Raw genomic sequence first — 16,215 nt, 5'->3', positions numbered from 1 at the left:
GCTGAGAATGAAACCACAAGAGATTTTAAAAGTTTCTTACTGCTGCACCTGGAGTGGGACAGGTATTCCTCTGGAAAGTTCCCTCACACCCGTTTAGTCAAATCAGAATCTGCATACAGGAGAAAAGACATCAGATCTGCACAAGTTGGTGGCTTTCTCTGGAACAGCAGTCTAGATTTTAATTCAGAATTGCTGGGCTCTTATTCCACTGCAGAGTGAATGAAGTTCGGTTAAGTGTCCTGCTCAGACTGCCCTTTCTGTACTTGGTTAGCTGGCAGCCCGGTCCTTTTGCTTACATTTAGAGTGGTGGAGGGCAGGGCAGGGTTGGATCAGGACAGGTCTCTCCCTCCTTTGGGTTTGTTTGGGTCCGATGCACCTCAAAGCCTTATCACTTTTGTTACGTATCAGGGACAAGAAGGAAAGTGTCTGACAGGCAAAAGTATTAATGTGGGCTGGGAGTCATTGTGGAGGAAGAAGAACAATGGTTACAGATAGAGAGTCTTCCAGAGACCTGCAGAATTTGCTGCAGGGAAGGAAGTGGTCAGAGGAGGGAGGGAAAAGAAATGGTTAAGCCACACGGAGAAATGCAGGAGGGAAAGTATTTCAAAGCCATAGCTGCATTCTCATAGCTCCTCCATTACTCCTTCATTTTTAGCAATATAATTTGCTCTTACGATCTCTGCCATGTGGTGAGGAGAGGGTCCCCAGGAGCCAACATGCTAAAGCACACTTCCTGGCCAAAATGCTGGAGGTATAGTACAGGAGAAGACTGAAAATTTATATTCTTGGTATAATTAAGAAAATTTCCAAACCTTAATAGAGCTTTATCCTGTAGTCCCTTACACTGGTTTGGCTGCAGAGGTGGCCACAAAGGCCACCAGCATCCTTGCCTGTATCAGAAATAGTGTGGCCAGCAGGACTGGGGAAGTGATCCTCCCTCTGTACTTGGCACTGGTGAGGTAGCACCTTGAGTCCTGTGTTTAGTTCTGGGTCCCTCATTACAAGACAAGACATTGAGGTGCTGGAGCATGTCCAGAAAAGGGCAATGGAGCTGTAGAAGGGTCTGGAGCACAAGTCTGATGAGCAGCTGAGGGAACTGGGGTTGTTTAGTCTGGAGAAAAGAAGGCTCAGAAGAGACCTTATCACTCCCTACAGCTACCGGAAAGGAGGACGTAGCCAGGTGGGTGTCAGTCTCTTCTCCCAGATAACAGGTGACAGGATGAGAGGAAAGGGCCTCAAGTTGTGCCATGGGAAGATTGGATATTGGGAAAAATTTCTTCACTGAAAGGGTGGTCAAGCATTGGAGCAGGGTGCCTAGGGAAGTGGTGGAATCAATGTACCTAGAAGTGTTAAAAAAAGTGTGGATGTGGGTGCTTAGAGACATGGTTTGGTGGTGGATTTGGCAGTGCTGTGTTACTGGTTGGATGCAATGACCTTAGAGGTCTCTTCCAACCTTAACAATTCTATAATAGTTGAACTTGGCTGGCTGTATGCTGAACAGCATGCAGTGAAGATAATTTCCTGTCCTTGGGAAATGCTCTGACATCCTAGTAACTTCCTTGCTAGCACCCTACCTCTACAGGTACTGCAGGAAACTTTGAGAACACATCAGACCTACCTCTCATGCTAGCTCTTCGCTTGTTGCAGGCTCACCTATTAAACATCCCTGAAATAACAGCATACTGACACTTTGAAAACTTAGTCCTTTCCAGGCAATCACAATTGAAGTTAATTTTCTCCACCTCCAGCCAGGAAGAAAGTAGCCAACACTGGAGAGATTTTACAGTTAGTGTATAATACGTACATTTCACAAATAATATCCATAGTTTTGTTCTCTCAATCCAATCCACATTTCTTTAAGCTAATGATCAAGTATTGTCATGAACACTTGAAGCCCATGTTTAGTCAAGTGAGGACTGAGAAACAGTTGTAGGATTAGATCTCTGCAACTTGCTTTTCAGAATAATTCTAGTTTTGAAAGACTTCTTTGAGTCAATAGTTAACTAGAATGGTTCCAGTGCAAAAAACTTCCCTTGAATTAATCCAAATGGAAGGAGAGTGGAGAAGAAAGAACAAAGGAATGGGCACTTATGGTAACATTTGATAAAAGTCTTTCTGGCACAGAATGAGTCAAAGGCACAGCAGCCTGATGAATTTGCGCAACATACATCTGCCAGCAGAATGCCTTTTGCAAGGACTTAATGAAAATATATGTATTTAGCATGAACTATGGGTAGGAATCAAAGTAAATGTGCTCATTAACTGAAATATTTTACTCCTTTTACTCTGCCTTGTTTTAGTAAAAGGAGGAAGAATCTGGAATAGGTATAAGGCAATTGCTAAAGATGTGTTAGGAGGGTTGGAGGATGAGCGGAAGAAAGTATTGGCAGTGAGCAAACACTTCAGGAAATTTTTCATAATGGAGTATAATTGGTAAGACAAAAAACTTGGCTATTAACTCAAAGAGCCTGATAAATAGAAGATAAATAGGACAGGAGAGGACTACCTGAATGATCAACTGCTTCTCCTACAGTGCCAGGGAACCTGTGTACCAAACACTTGCTTCAGAGGAAAATACTTACTCCATGCACACAATGGCATCCCAGTGTCTGATCCAATTTACGGTGTGTCAGAGGAGGAAAGATCATTGTCACAGGAAAGAGTTTGGTAAGCTAGAATATTTTGATGTTCCCACAAGTGCAGAACTGTCAGTCCAAACCAGAAGAGAGATTCCTTCCTGACTTAACTCTGGCAGTTGGTTTAAACCTGCACAGGAGTTAGAGATCAGATGCTTGCAGTGTTTCTTCGTAACTAGAGAATTCAGCCTCCCCACTAAGGTCCTGTCTCTTGCTGTAGCCAGTTTCCATAGCTTCAGAAGACAGAGAACATTCAGGAGCATCACATAAAGAAAATCTGAATATATGCAAAGAATTGTAGGAAATAATTTCTACTCCTTTCTGGAGCCACCAGAAGGTTTAAGGTTAGTGCAGCATTACCAGATGAAGAAATTAAAGCTGCTGATCCAAGATGTGACACTGGTTAATTGAGGGATAACTGAAATGTGGTATAATAGTGTTTAGAAGCAGGAAGAACATGAGCCATTAAAAAAAAATAACCCAAACCAACATGATGGCACCCTTTAATGTTACAGACTGAATAGAATAAAAGAATAAAAATAAATTTTTCTGAATAGAATAATAAGAGGATATAATGTGAACTTAACAGGGTTGCTTTAGGACAAGGTAACATTGGGTAAAGCCAGTGTATCTTGTCTGGTGGGAGTCAACTGTACTGCAACCCAAACCAGATTTGAATATTGAAAAAGCATCTGTCAAGTTATTTGGAAGTTACATTTTGGCTTCCATAATGTGGGCTGGAAAACAAATGCCACTGAAAGTGTTCAAGTACATGTGTTCTCTCGTAAGGAAAGTAACAAGTCTCTTGGCAATATTGAGTAACCACAACAAACAGCAAGAATCGTGGGAGAGACCTGCCTGCAGGAAATAACTGAGTAAACTGATCACAAGAGAACTCACATACAGTGAACAGATCAGGAGGATAAATTAAAGGATGTTTGCAACAGGAATTCCCTATTTGAGAAGAACTGACTTTCCAAAACTTAGTGAGTAAACTGGCCCGTAGAACTCAGGTATATAAATGCTAAGTATCAGTACAATGAACAGTAGATGGAGGCTAAAAATCTGAAAGTCATATTCACTGCAAGAGAAATCTAAACAGACCATCCTAGATAGAAAAGGATCAGTAATTGCCTCTAAGTGAAAAGAAAGAATACCAAAGAAGAGAAAAGGCAGTTCTGTAAGTAGTAAATTAAGATCGTTTTCTTGAAGATTTGCATCTCAGTTGAATTCACAGTCAAATATTTTCTTGAAGATTCATGGTGCATCTTCTCTGTGGATTTCCTGAAATTTAACAACAAATGAACATAAAGTCCAGCTTTTCCACCAGAGAGGACAAAGCTTTTTCACTACCTAACAATGTGGTTTTCTTGATATTTCTCCTGACTGAAAAGTCTTAGGACCTTTTCTTCACACCTGCCTTTCTCCACTGGCCAGAGATCCTTGATTCAACAGGCATGAACTAGGGATTGAACACGACAAAAATTGCTCAGGTTTTCTGTGTTTGTAAAGGAGACCAAGCACTGATACATCACCCTGCTGGTGTCCTGCTGACCCGTAGCCACCAGGCTTCACTGCCGAGCTACTAGAATTCACACACACACACACACACACGCGCGCGCGCGCTTCTTCCCTACGATGGGAGTACAGCACTTGGCATAAATCATTGATAACTGACTACAGAATGTATGTTTAACTCATATTTCAGTGTGGGAAGAGAGGAACAAGAAAAAAAAAATTCCTTCCCCTCAATGCAGTGGCTTTTCTAATGGATGAAGCAATTTCAAATGTCCACTGCTTCATTTTAATTTTTGTATCTCAGGTTAATCACTAGCATATTCCCTGGAAACACGATCGTTCATGGCATTCTGGGGATGGATCAGCGGGACTGGATCATCTCGCAGGACTCGCCTCCCCACGCAGGGGCTGCAGAATCGCTTTGCCTTTGTGCGCCTTTCCCGGGGCCAGGCTCACCGGGACCTGTGGCAGCACTTATGTCACCTTTCAATCGCTACAACTCATCAGCTCTGCCATCGCTCCTCCGGTCGCCGGCACCGGGTTTGCTGTGGCTGCGCGGGGCTGCGGAAGCACGGCGACACCGCCTGTGGGTCACAGCCGCTGCCGGGTGCGGCGGGCAGGCACGGGAACACGGCTGCCAAGGGACACGGCGGCCCGCGGAGCGCCAGGCCCGCCATACACAGCCTGGCTTGCGGAGGGGCTGGCGGCACCTCTACGCACAACGGAGGCCCCCGCGCCGGGCCCGCAGTGGCTCCCCTCTGTCGCCTGCCCCCGTCCCGTCCCGTCCCGTCCCGTCCCGTCCCGTCCCGTCCCGTCCCGTCCCGTCCCGTCCCGTCCCGTCCCGTCCCGTCTCTGGTTCCCGGCGGGGTGGCCGGGATCTGCCGCTCCGGGCTCGCCTCCGCCCTCGGCCCCGCGCTGGAGGCAGCTGTCCGCTAGGCGGCGCTGCAACCCGCCCAGCGGGGCGCTCTGGCGCGGCGCTCACGCTCCACTGCCCGGCGGGGTGGGGCCTCCCCGCGCAGGCGCCGTGCGCCGCCCGCCGCCGCCGCCGCGGCCTGTGTCCGCTCCGCGTTCCGCCATGTACCCGGCCTGGGGCTTGTACGGGGCGGCTGGGCACTACCCGCCGCCCCCCACCTCCATCCCGCCCCCGCCGCTACCCATCCCGCCCCCCAGCGTGCCGCCTCCCGCCGTTCCGCCGATGCCGCTTCCCAGCTACCCGCCGCCAGGGCCCGCGCCCCCCGCCGCCGCCCCGCCGCCCGCCGGTTCCTCGGGTTTCCTGAGCCTGCAGGAGCAACACCTGGCCCAGCTGCAACAGCTCCAGCAGATGCATCAGAAGCAGCTGCAGTCTGTACTCCTGGGGCCACCGCCGCCGCCGGGGCCGCCCCCGCCGGGGCTGCCGCCGCCGCCGCTGCCCAGCTCCTTCACCGACTGGCAGCAGCAGCCGCCCGTGCCGCCGGTGCCGCCGCCGGTCCGCAGCTACCAGAAGCAGTACGCCCACCGCGAGCCGCCGCACCGCAAGCCGCCCCCCGCGGCCCGGGACCGCGACGGGCAGGAGCCGCCGGGCGGGCACGGCGACTGGGGCGAGCCGGTGCCCGCCGAGGCGGTGCCCATGGACATGGAGCTGTCCTCGCCGCCGCAGTCCCCGCAGCCCGCCACCCAGCCCTACCTGCCCCCTGCCCAGCCCTACCTGCCGCCCCCCCAGGGCGAGCCTTACCTGCCCCCCGCCCAGCCACCCCCAGCCCAGTCCCCGCCGCTCCAGCCCTACCTGCCCCGGGCGCAGCCCTCCCAGCCGCCCCCCTCCTTTTCCGAGCCCCCACCCTCCTACCTGGAGCCCCCGCCGGTCACCGCCTCCCAGCCCTACCTGCCGCCTCCTGCCCAGGGCTACATGGCACACCCCCAGCCCTACCTGCTCTCTTCCCAGGCCTCTCCTTCGCAGCCCGCCCTGGCCCCCTCCATCCCACCCCCGGTCAAGCCATCGCAGGCTCATTTCCCCCCACCCCAGCCGTCTTTGCCCCCACCCGCCGCTGCCCAGCCGGAGGCCGCGCAAGGTGCCGCCAAGGAGGGCGGTGGCACGGAGCAGCCGGACCCCTCCACCATGACTCCCCAGGTAAGGCGGCCCGGCTGGCAGCGGGCAGTCGCCAGGGCAGGGGTGGCGATGAGCCGCTGGCGGGTACGGGGTGTTGCAAAGGTCCCCGAGCAAGGGCAGTTAATAAACACACCGTATTTGCAGAATATTGAAAGGATTTGGATGCAACCCGTGGAAGTCTGGTAATGGCACAGCTCAGGGGAAGCTTCATAAATGCTGATTTATCCAGTGGTGTTGGTAGGGATGTAACAAATTGTCATTTCTAGAGAAAAATTGTTTAGGGAAAAGTGTAAATCCTGGCTGACTTTAATTTTCTGGAGCGTGTGTTGGTCTCTGGAGAATGTATTCCAAAGTACAGCATGTGAGCAACCTGGCACCTAACCCCCGTTGGCTTTGTCTGGCCTGTTGGGAGATGCTGCAGTCTGTTTGCTTGTTGCACATTGCAGGATGAGTGTCACTTGTCTTCAGTCATTTCTTTATTTAGTTTTCTTAAGGGATTGAGTTGCAGTTGTCTGCCTGATCAGTGTAGAGTTGTGACTCTTTTAATCTTATCACACACAGTTAAAGCTGCAAAAATGTTTTTGTTGTAGTACATACTTGCTCTCTACTTAGACTTATATCTACATTTTGTGCTACATGTGCTTGATCTTCCAGTATAAAATTGCATAGGGCATTGGAGGGAAATGTTCTGAAATGCCTTGAGGTGAAAAATTGTTATTGTTGTGGGTTTTTTTATGTGTACACTAAGGCCAAAATACCTGCAAAATGTTTGCACGCTTCACCTAAATGAGACCAGTTCCAGTGAACTGGTGGAACCATTCATCTGCATTGTCAGGGACAATCTAGACTTAGGGTTAAGCATGCACAGCAAGGCACATGTGTTGAGGCCCGCAGCTGTGTACATGGGTCAGGCAGATTCACTGAGGCTTTTGCATGGGTTTAGAGCTATTTTATTGAGATTCACCTGCAAGAAGAAAATTGAAGTGCATGCTTTAAGATTTCTTTATTTAAATCTATTTTTACAGCAAATTGATCTTAGGATTCTGATTTGAAGCTAGGTTTGCAGAAATCCTGTTGTGTCATACAGAAGTCACTGACACTTTAAATTTGCTAATTGCTGGGACACCTTTTAATTGTATCTATGTAAATTTCACTTTTACATTTCTACCATATTACTAATTACTGCCTGGCAAAGTAGTGCTTTCAGTTCATTTCACTTAATTTTATGAAGGTTTTGGACAGTACTAATTAATCTTTTACAGTGATAACAACAAGACTTAATTTTTTAATGACAAAACCAAAACCTCAAAAAGTCACACATAGAAAGTGGTATTAATTTGGTATTGAGGCAGCTTACTGACTTCTTAAATTATTGAGCTCAGTAATAAAACAGTAAACACTCTCCAGAAGAGTTGCAAGCAATGCATTATTGTGGTGTGCACGTGGAAGCAGCAGAATACTGTTGAAGTTTACATTGTCTGGTTTATGAGTGTATATATAAACAGCTGCTGTCTTGAGTAGTTTGTTTGCTCTCATTCACATTTCAGTGTTAATTCAAAAGGAATATGATACTTTTCTGGTCATAAATTTGTAATGATAGATTGATATGATTTTGGCTATCTTAGGCTGTAAAATGAGACACAATTTGGAGTAACAATAGGAATAGGAAAAGCTAAGCGTCGTGATGCTTTCATGTTAGTAATCTGAAAAGACGAGTAAAGAAACAGTAATTTGTCATTTGTAGTATCCTATTAAGCCATTGTTTAAACTGGCAATTGAAAGCAGTTCTTTCTATTCTCATCCCACAGTAACAGTGGCTGCAGACAAATACATCAGTGTTTTTCTCTTAATTCAGAAAATATTACGCAATTTGCCCTGAGTTGGTGTTTTACTATTTTCCTTTGCTGTCTAAGATACTGTTCTTCGTCTTGACAGTATCGAGAGTTTAACACAGTTTCTTCCATAGGTGTATGGTTGGATTAAGTTGCTGGATTCTTGTCAAGTCCAGTTAAAATAACTATGGTATTCCCTTAATGTTCCATCTGATACTTGGGTAATGTATGCTGCTATTTTTTTCCAGTGTCACAGAATGGGCAAGGTTGGAAGGGACCACAGGGGGTCATCTGGTTCAACCTCCCTGCTCAAGCAGGGTCATCCTAGAGCACATGGCACAGGATTGTGTATTCCAAACAGTTCTTGAATATCTTCAGTGAGGGAGACTCCCCAGTCTCTCTGGGCAGTCTGTTACAGTGCTCAGTCCCCTGCATGGTAAAAAAGTTCTTTCTCATATTCAGGTGAAACTTCCTGTGCATCAGTTTCTGCCCATTGCCCCTTGCTCTGTTCTTTGGCACCACCAAGAAAAGCCTGGATCCTCCCTTCAGATACTTGTATGCATTGACAAGGTCCCCACTCAGTTGTCTCTTCTCAAGGCTGAACAGGCCCAGCTCCCTCAGCCTTTCCTTATTAGAGAGAGGTGTTCCACTCCCTTGGCATCTTCATGTCCTGTTCCAGGAGTTCCAAGTCTCTCTTGTACTGAGGAGCCCAGAACTGGACACAGCACTCCAGATGTGACCTTACCAACGCTGAGTAGAAGGGCAGGATCACCTCCCTCAACCTGCTGGCAATGCCCTTCCTACTCCAAGTATGTGTGGGTACATCTGTACCCATAAATATGCATTTATCTACATCTGTTAAAGCTGCCTTAGCTTTACCACCTCACCATTTAGCAGACTGCTTCACTCTTTAAAACAGCCCTTTTGTTTTATAGAGGGTGCTAAACCATTCTTGTGTAATCTTCACCTGGGAAGGACCTAGTGTCCCCCAAAATAGGTATTATGGTATGGTCTAGAGTCGCCTATATTAACTTTGGAGTAGTCTTTTGGTGTGGACTTTGCATTAACATTGGTGGTATGTCCTGTGGTCAGGAGCTGGTAGTGCTGGTTTCAGTGTTCCTGTAAAATGCAACAGGATCTCTTGGTCAGCCAAAGATGGAAAAAGGCCTGTGTTGATGCTGGTGTTTTCCTTGGGCTTAAGGATTATAATTGAACTTGAAGAATGACAAGTCCAGTTGAATGACAAGTCATTGTGAGGAAATAAGCACTCAAATAACTAAACTCTTCATCATGAAAAATTTTCTACACTAGCACTTCTGTTTTGCTCCGACTAAGCTGTAAAAATCTACCCTTCTGCTTTTCTCATGCTTTTCAGATAGCACAGGAATAGGTATCACTGACTCATCTGCTGAAAATAATAATATTATCGTAGCTCTGGGAAGCCCATATCATATTATGAGTTTTAGCCCTTTGTCCAGCTGGTGGAATGAGGAGGAAACAAAATGGATCTGTGGAGACAACAATTTTGTGGCAGTAGAACATGTGGTCACCCATCATAGCACCTAGTACCACAATGGCAAATCACCTTATAGTGCCTTTTGAGATGGATAATTGAATCAGGTTTTGTACAGCTGGAAACGTATGCTCCTCCCTTGAGTTGCACTTATTTCAACATGTCGTTGAAGGTTTCTGACAGAGTCCACACTGCAATGTAAATGCACATCTTCCACCCAAAGGTATGGCAGCTCTTCTGAGACATATTCTTGTTAAAAAGATTTATGGCAGGAATAATTGCACGATCAGTTTAAGGTCTGTGAAGCATAGTCTCTCGTTTCATTTACCTCATTTCCAAGTTACAGAAGTATTTTTTTAAAAATACAACTCCATGTTTGTGTTTCCTACCAAGAGAAAACATCATTCCTGATCTGAGCACGAGGTAGGTTTCTAGCAGAAAGTTACACTTCTTTTAAACTTGTTTAAGATGGGCAGACTCACTTTTGAGAAATCTCATCAGACAGCACTTTCTGCTTTGATATTGTCACACTTTTGTTTTGAAATGCCTGCATCTTTTGGATTCTTTTCTGTTTCTGACTGGGCTTTATATAGGTGTTTTTTCTTAACTGTGCATGGTTGGATGGAAAGGAAGACCAAAAGGTATAAAAGATGGAGATCAGTCACAGATTCTCAGAGGTGATGGAGTTGAGAGCACAAGAATGGTTGCACTAGGTTCGACCAAAAAGTACAGTATTTTATCATTCTATCTTTGACAGTGACTAAAAGCAGATGCTAAGAGAACAACTTAAAAATCAAGGGTATAGCAATACTTTCCTAAGATACAGAAGCTGTCTTAGCTGTAAATGGTGCATTTATTTTTAAAATATGTAGATTTTTCTGAGCTGTGTCTTGAATCCACAAACTTTTAGCCGTTGGAGAGGTCTCTAGCAGGGACTTCGGTGGCACAAGACCATGTCAGGTGAAGAGCAGCCTCCCACATCTGTCTTTCCATTCATTTGATGCCTGATATTTCTCATATTGGAAGATATACAGAACTGTTGGTTTCTTACTCAGGTCTCTTTAAGACACTGCTACTTAAGTGTAGAGATACTTATCTTTAGTCTTTTGTTTTTTATGTTAGTGGCAGCTTACTTTTTGAAGCTTCTGTCATCTGCCTTGAGTTCTCTTAGTTCTACCCTGAAATATTTAAAATGGAAAGCTTATTATTTCTTAAATGGGTAATTTTTTTGGGTGCAACGATATCCACTTTCCTCTTCAGCTATTGAATGAATCAGGATTAATAAGAATTCAGATGATACGTAATCCTCACTATATACTGGTTCTGATTGTTCTTTTTATTTTCCATAGCTTTATTCAAACATTTTCACCGCAATTTTTCAGCCATCATTTTCAGTCTACTTGATGTCTGTGTTCTCTATTCATCCTCTTCATCTCTTCTATACATTTCCTCGTTTTTCTCTTTACTGCTCTCTTACTCCTGTCTGCCATCTTCCCTTCATTTTATCTACCTTAGTCTCATAAAAGTACCTGTAGTTCTTAGATATAAAAAGCTCTAAAAACAATGAATATGGTAGTTATAGCATGTGTAGTAATTTTGCTTATTATTGCCTGTGCACCAGATTTTTGTTAGTACTGTTTGCTGTAGTTAGAGAATAGTAAGCTTGTTGGGGTAAAAAATAAATTCTGCTGTGGGTTGTGTGCATCACATAGTGGTTTCTGAATTTTGGTCTGATCTTCTGACATCCGTTGCAGTACTGTTGCTGAAGAAGTGAGTTTTTCCTCAAAACAGTTTTAAAAACTTTTCTACAGTATGATTCTAGTGAGTATCATTAATTATTTTCTATTGGTTTTTTTGTGAAAACTGTCTTAGAAAATATATGTCTGTTACAGGAACAGCAGCAATACTGGTACCAGCAGCACCTGCTTAGCCTGCAGCAAAGGGCAAAAGCCCATGCTCAGGGACAGCAGCAGATGAAAAGTCCAGTAGTGACAGATGAGCAGAGAGCAAAGCCTGAAGAAGGGAAAATGAGTGCTTCAACTCAGCAGTCTGAACCTCCTCCTCTTAATGAATCCCTGCCTCCAACATCCAAAGAAGACGAGTCTTCTCTTACATCCACTGAAACTAAGGTAGGCTTTGGAAAGTGATGCTGCTCCATTTGTATCCTAGACGATCCACAACCGCAGGAAAATTATTGCCATCAAATTCTCGTGTATACTTTGTAACAATAACTTAATGTTGTGAAGTGGTCTTAAAAAAAAATTTGCTAAAGCTGCACCAATTAGAAAATACCCTTCTTGTATATAGAATTACATATTCACCCACACATGCACCAGGCGAGTCTGAGCTGACTCCCCCCCACCTTCCACAACATTGTCATCTTTGTCTGTGAGAACACCTCATGATGTTGAAATGCAAAATCAGGTACTCAGTAGATGAGGAATGTTATGTTTAAGAAACTATTTCTTAATTTCTCTCTGGCAGTTTGTGAGTTCTGGCTCCCCTTCTCTCTGTGTGTTTTAACTTGGTCTGAAAGCCAAGAATTTTGCACTGAATATTTTTTGTCAGCATGCTCAGTAATAGTTACTGTATAATAGATGGAGGTCATGATTGATATTTGAACAGATTACTGTAGGGTAGTGCATTACCCTGCAGGTAGGGTGCTCCACTTTAACTTGCAGCATGCAGATTCCTACAAAGTGGCAAAAATAATGCACTTGGAGTCACTTTACCTCATCATGAAAAACCATTGTTCCTCATTACATTTCCTGCTAGCAACAGGTAACAGATTTTCATTAATCTCTTTCCTGTAGGTAGTTTCTATATGTATGAATAACCTAATTGTCATCAGCCTAACCTTTAGATTAGGCTGTTCACATTAAGAAAAGATGACATAAAAATCAGCTTTCCAGAAGCTGTGGGTGGCTGGAACACTGAAATGGGGTGATAAAGTAAGGAACAGTGAAAAAGTTCCTGTAAAATGTGTAGTCACCAAGTGTAGTTTTTTTCTGACTGAAGCAACTTTCCTTTATTTATAGTATTTGCCTTTTTCTGTAGCTCAATATTGAACCTCCTGGTGACCCTGAGGAGGATTTGAGGTTGCAGCAATTGCAAGCGGCAGCAGCTCAATGGCAGCAGCACCCCCATCACCGGGTTGGATTTCAATATCAGAGAATAATGCAGAAGCATGCTCAGTTGCAGCAGATAGTACAGCAGTATCAACAGATCATGCAACAGCCTCCACACTTAGAGGTGAGACACTAAGGAGGTGGTGTTTGATATGCATCCTGGGTGACCCAGCACTCATGGTCTGCTGAAAAATACGTAGCTGAATAATTTGTGATAGTTGGCTCATTTGTCTAGCTACTTTTTCTGCTTGGGTAGAAGTTTATATCCACTTTCCCTACTGTCACTCAACTTCAGAATGAAAGCAGCCTTGACAGATGGCGATGAAGCTTCAGTAGGATGAGAAATACAAGACTTTACACTTCTTGTAAGATTTTTCAGACGTTCCTGGGTGATACAGGAGCAAAGCTGAAGACAATATTGAATTTACTCAGCTTTGAATGTTTTACTACTGGAGAAACAATTCAGAAAGGTCAGGTAAACAGATGATTGCACAGAGTAATTTGGAAGCTGCTCTTTTTTACAAGAATAAATATGTACAATGATAAATATAAATGCCAAAAATAGGCAGTAAATGTAATTAAGAAAATCACTATCTCACATTATTTTTAACTCAAATAATTAGTTGCAACCAATGTTGTAATCTTTAACCTTTTAAGTAGAAGTTGGTTACTGCATTAGAGAGTTGAGTGAGCTTTTACTGGGTTGGTAGAGTTGGTACATTAAACATTTCTTTGTAATTTGGGCTGTCTTCTTTTTTTAAAAAAAAACCTCTTCAGGTAAACCGTAAAAATCTCAGGCAGATCAAGCCATGAATATTACGATATCTACGTGTAATGAAAGACAGAACTCCTTGAAAGAAGCTTCATTGGGCAAAAAAGAAGATCTGACAAAGGCTTAGAGAAAAGTAATTGCAGGCAGCTGAGGCAATTCTGAGCAGGTTAATAGCAAAAACTGAAACCTTGAGAAGTCACATAGTGTATACATGTGAAGATTGATTTCAGATTTAGCCATTGTTAGGATCCAATAATAATACAGTTTATACAGATTATAGGTTTCTTCATCTGTCCTGTTGAAGTCTCCTATACATATATATAGTATCTACTCATAAAATGTGAAAATTTTCACAATGTCTTGAGATGTCACTGTTGGTGTTTGCTTTTGTTTCGGTGTAGTTCTTCCTCAAGCTTGCGGCCAAATCATCGGAAATTGTGATATTACAAGTGATCCTGAAATACGTTGCTTTGAGAGTAACTGACTATCTAAGGTACTTTGAACCTGTTCTTGTCATCTCATTGCAGACAATGTCTGTGGACATGCAGCTGCGACATTATGAGGCACAGCAAAAACAGTTCCAGCAGCTTCATAAAGATTGGGAGCGATCAATGAACCAACAGTGGCAGCATCAGCTTCAAACCTATCCTCACAAAGACCAGCTTCAAGAGTATGAGAAACAGTGGAAAGCATGGGATGAGCAGATGAAGGTCACTCAGTCCCATCTGCAGGAAAAAGTGACCTCACTCCAAAATCTGAAGAATCAATACCCTGCAAATGTTTCACTGCCACCTCCATTTATTCCATATTCCCAAACTGGTCAAGGTGGCATTCCTATTATGCCTCCAGCTTTACCTTCAACTACACCTCCAGTGGTCCCTCCGCCTCTCCCTTCTGTTTCTCAGTTATCCAATTCCTCTGTCCCTTCAGGATCCAGTTCTCAAAGCAGTCAAGCTACTGAAACACCAAGGCCAGCTCTCCTTCCCACCCCTGGTACCTATGCATCAAAAATAGCTAGTTCAACTAGCTATTCACCTTATCATTCTCAAGTAGGTTCGTCCTTTGGCTCATCAGATCATGGAAAGTCTCAAGTTCATCTTAGTAAACAAACTGTGTCTATTTCATCTGAACAACAGTGTGGGGAACTGAAAGGCACTTCTGTGGTATCTTCGACACACACACCTATTGTGCAGGATAAACCAGTGAGGTCGGGTGGATTGCTTCCAGATCCTCCCAGATCAGCGCGTTTTGAAGGCCCTAGAGGCCCTAGGTAAGAATGTTTTTGTTGATTGATAGGTGTTCCAGGCTACAAGACTTCCAGTGATTTATTAAGAAATTAAACATATATCTTATTCTCAGATGTTTTTGAGGTTGTGTTAAGTGTGTACTTGTTCAGTGGAGGTTTTGTTTTTTAATATATGTACACCATGCTCTCTGTATTTATATTTTTAAAGCAAGGATATCTAGATGTCTTTGACCTGAGCATAATCTAGGGTAGATTGCATTTTTTTTTTTGGTAGAGTGCTTGGGGATGCTGCCCCCTTTTCATTCGCAGAGACACAATCCTTCTTCTTTGAAAATAGGAAAACTGTTGTAAATATTTGATATGTCTTTGCTGATTTTATACCTGCTATATGATTTAATCCAAGATCTTGTTTTTTGAATGTTTTTCTTTAATACATGGTATCAGGTTGCAAAAGCGACATCTGTTCTGTCTGGTCATTAGTTCGAGATGAGTTGGTGTGGTGTCTGCTGAATCAAAGGATAATGGTGTTCCGTTCAATTGTTTCTATCCTTGCATACTCTGCTAGACTTTACAATAATATCTTCATGGTTATTTCCCTTCTCTTTTCCTCCAAAGTGGTCAATAATGAATAATAATTTATGAATTGCTGGCAAAGTACATGAGCTTTATATAAATGAATCATTTTCTACTTCCTGATAGTTTTAAAAAAGTGTTGTTTCTGTTCCTGGGGATTTGTTGGATGTACAGTTCTGAACAGATTGTTTCCATGACTTGCTAGTGCATGTCTTTTATGTGTGTTAGTTTAGAGTTCAGTGATATGCGATGATAGGCACAGGGTGCAGTTGTCTTTCTGGGCTGTGAGCAGACATTTTTGTTCATGTCCAGCTTTTCATCCACCAGCACCCCCAAGTCCTTCTTGGCAGGGCTGCTCTTGATCCCATCATTGCCCAGCCTGTGGTGAAACCAGGGGCTGCCCTGACCCAGGTGCAGGACCTTGTACTTGGCCACATGAGGTTCCCATGGGCCTACTTCTCAGACTTTTCCAGGTCCATTTAGATGGCGTCCTGTCCATCAGGCATGTCTCCCACACCACTCAGCTTGGTGTCATCTGCAAACTTGCTGAAGGTGCACTCAATGCCACTGTCTATATCATTGATGAAGATATGAAACAGTGCTCATCCCAGTCTGAGGGACACCACTTGTCACTGATCTCCATCTGAACATTGAGCCGTTGTCCACTACCCTCTAGATATGACCATCCAGCCAATTCCTCAGCCACCAAATACTCCCATCCATCAAATCCGTATCTCTCCAGTTTAGAGAGAAGGATGTTGTGGGGGTCCGTGTCAAAGGCCGTAAAGAAGTCCAGCTAGATGACAACCACAGCTCTTCCTTTATCCACTAGTCACTCCATCATTGAAGGCCACTGGGTTGGTCAGGCAGGATTTGCCCTTGAGGAAGCCATGCCGGTTGTCTCCAATGACCTC

General features: G+C 44.4%; 1 protein-coding gene across 8 annotated transcripts in view; it reads left to right on the top strand.

The window, feature by feature from the left end:
- Window positions 1-5,193: 5,193 nt before the first annotated feature.
- The window catches only part of YLPM1 (YLP motif containing 1), a 36,119-nt gene continuing 25,097 nt past the window's right edge, over window positions 5,194-16,215 (top strand). For 4 of the 8 annotated variants that reach the window (XM_048305484.1, XM_048305487.1, XM_048305483.1 and 1 more), the window contains exons 1-4: window positions 5,196-6,258; window positions 11,475-11,711; window positions 12,640-12,834; window positions 14,010-14,752. In XM_048305484.1, the coding sequence (XP_048161441.1) occupies window positions 5,230-6,258; window positions 11,475-11,711; window positions 12,640-12,834; window positions 14,010-14,752 (2,204 nt within the window). In that variant the 5' untranslated portion in view covers window positions 5,196-5,229. Of the gene's footprint in view, window positions 6,259-11,474; window positions 11,712-12,639; window positions 12,835-14,009; window positions 14,753-16,215 lie in introns of all 8 variants that reach the window. The other 4 variants (XM_048305486.1, XM_048305488.1, XM_048305489.1 and 1 more) reach the window with 2 other exon arrangements.

Source organism: Corvus hawaiiensis, chromosome 6 (assembly GCF_020740725.1).
Source record: "Corvus hawaiiensis isolate bCorHaw1 chromosome 6, bCorHaw1.pri.cur, whole genome shotgun sequence".
In the NCBI taxonomy this organism is placed as follows: domain Eukaryota; kingdom Metazoa; phylum Chordata; class Aves; order Passeriformes; family Corvidae; genus Corvus; species Corvus hawaiiensis.
Note: the sequence above shows the minus strand (reverse complement) of the source record. Positions and strands in the feature narration are given on the sequence as shown.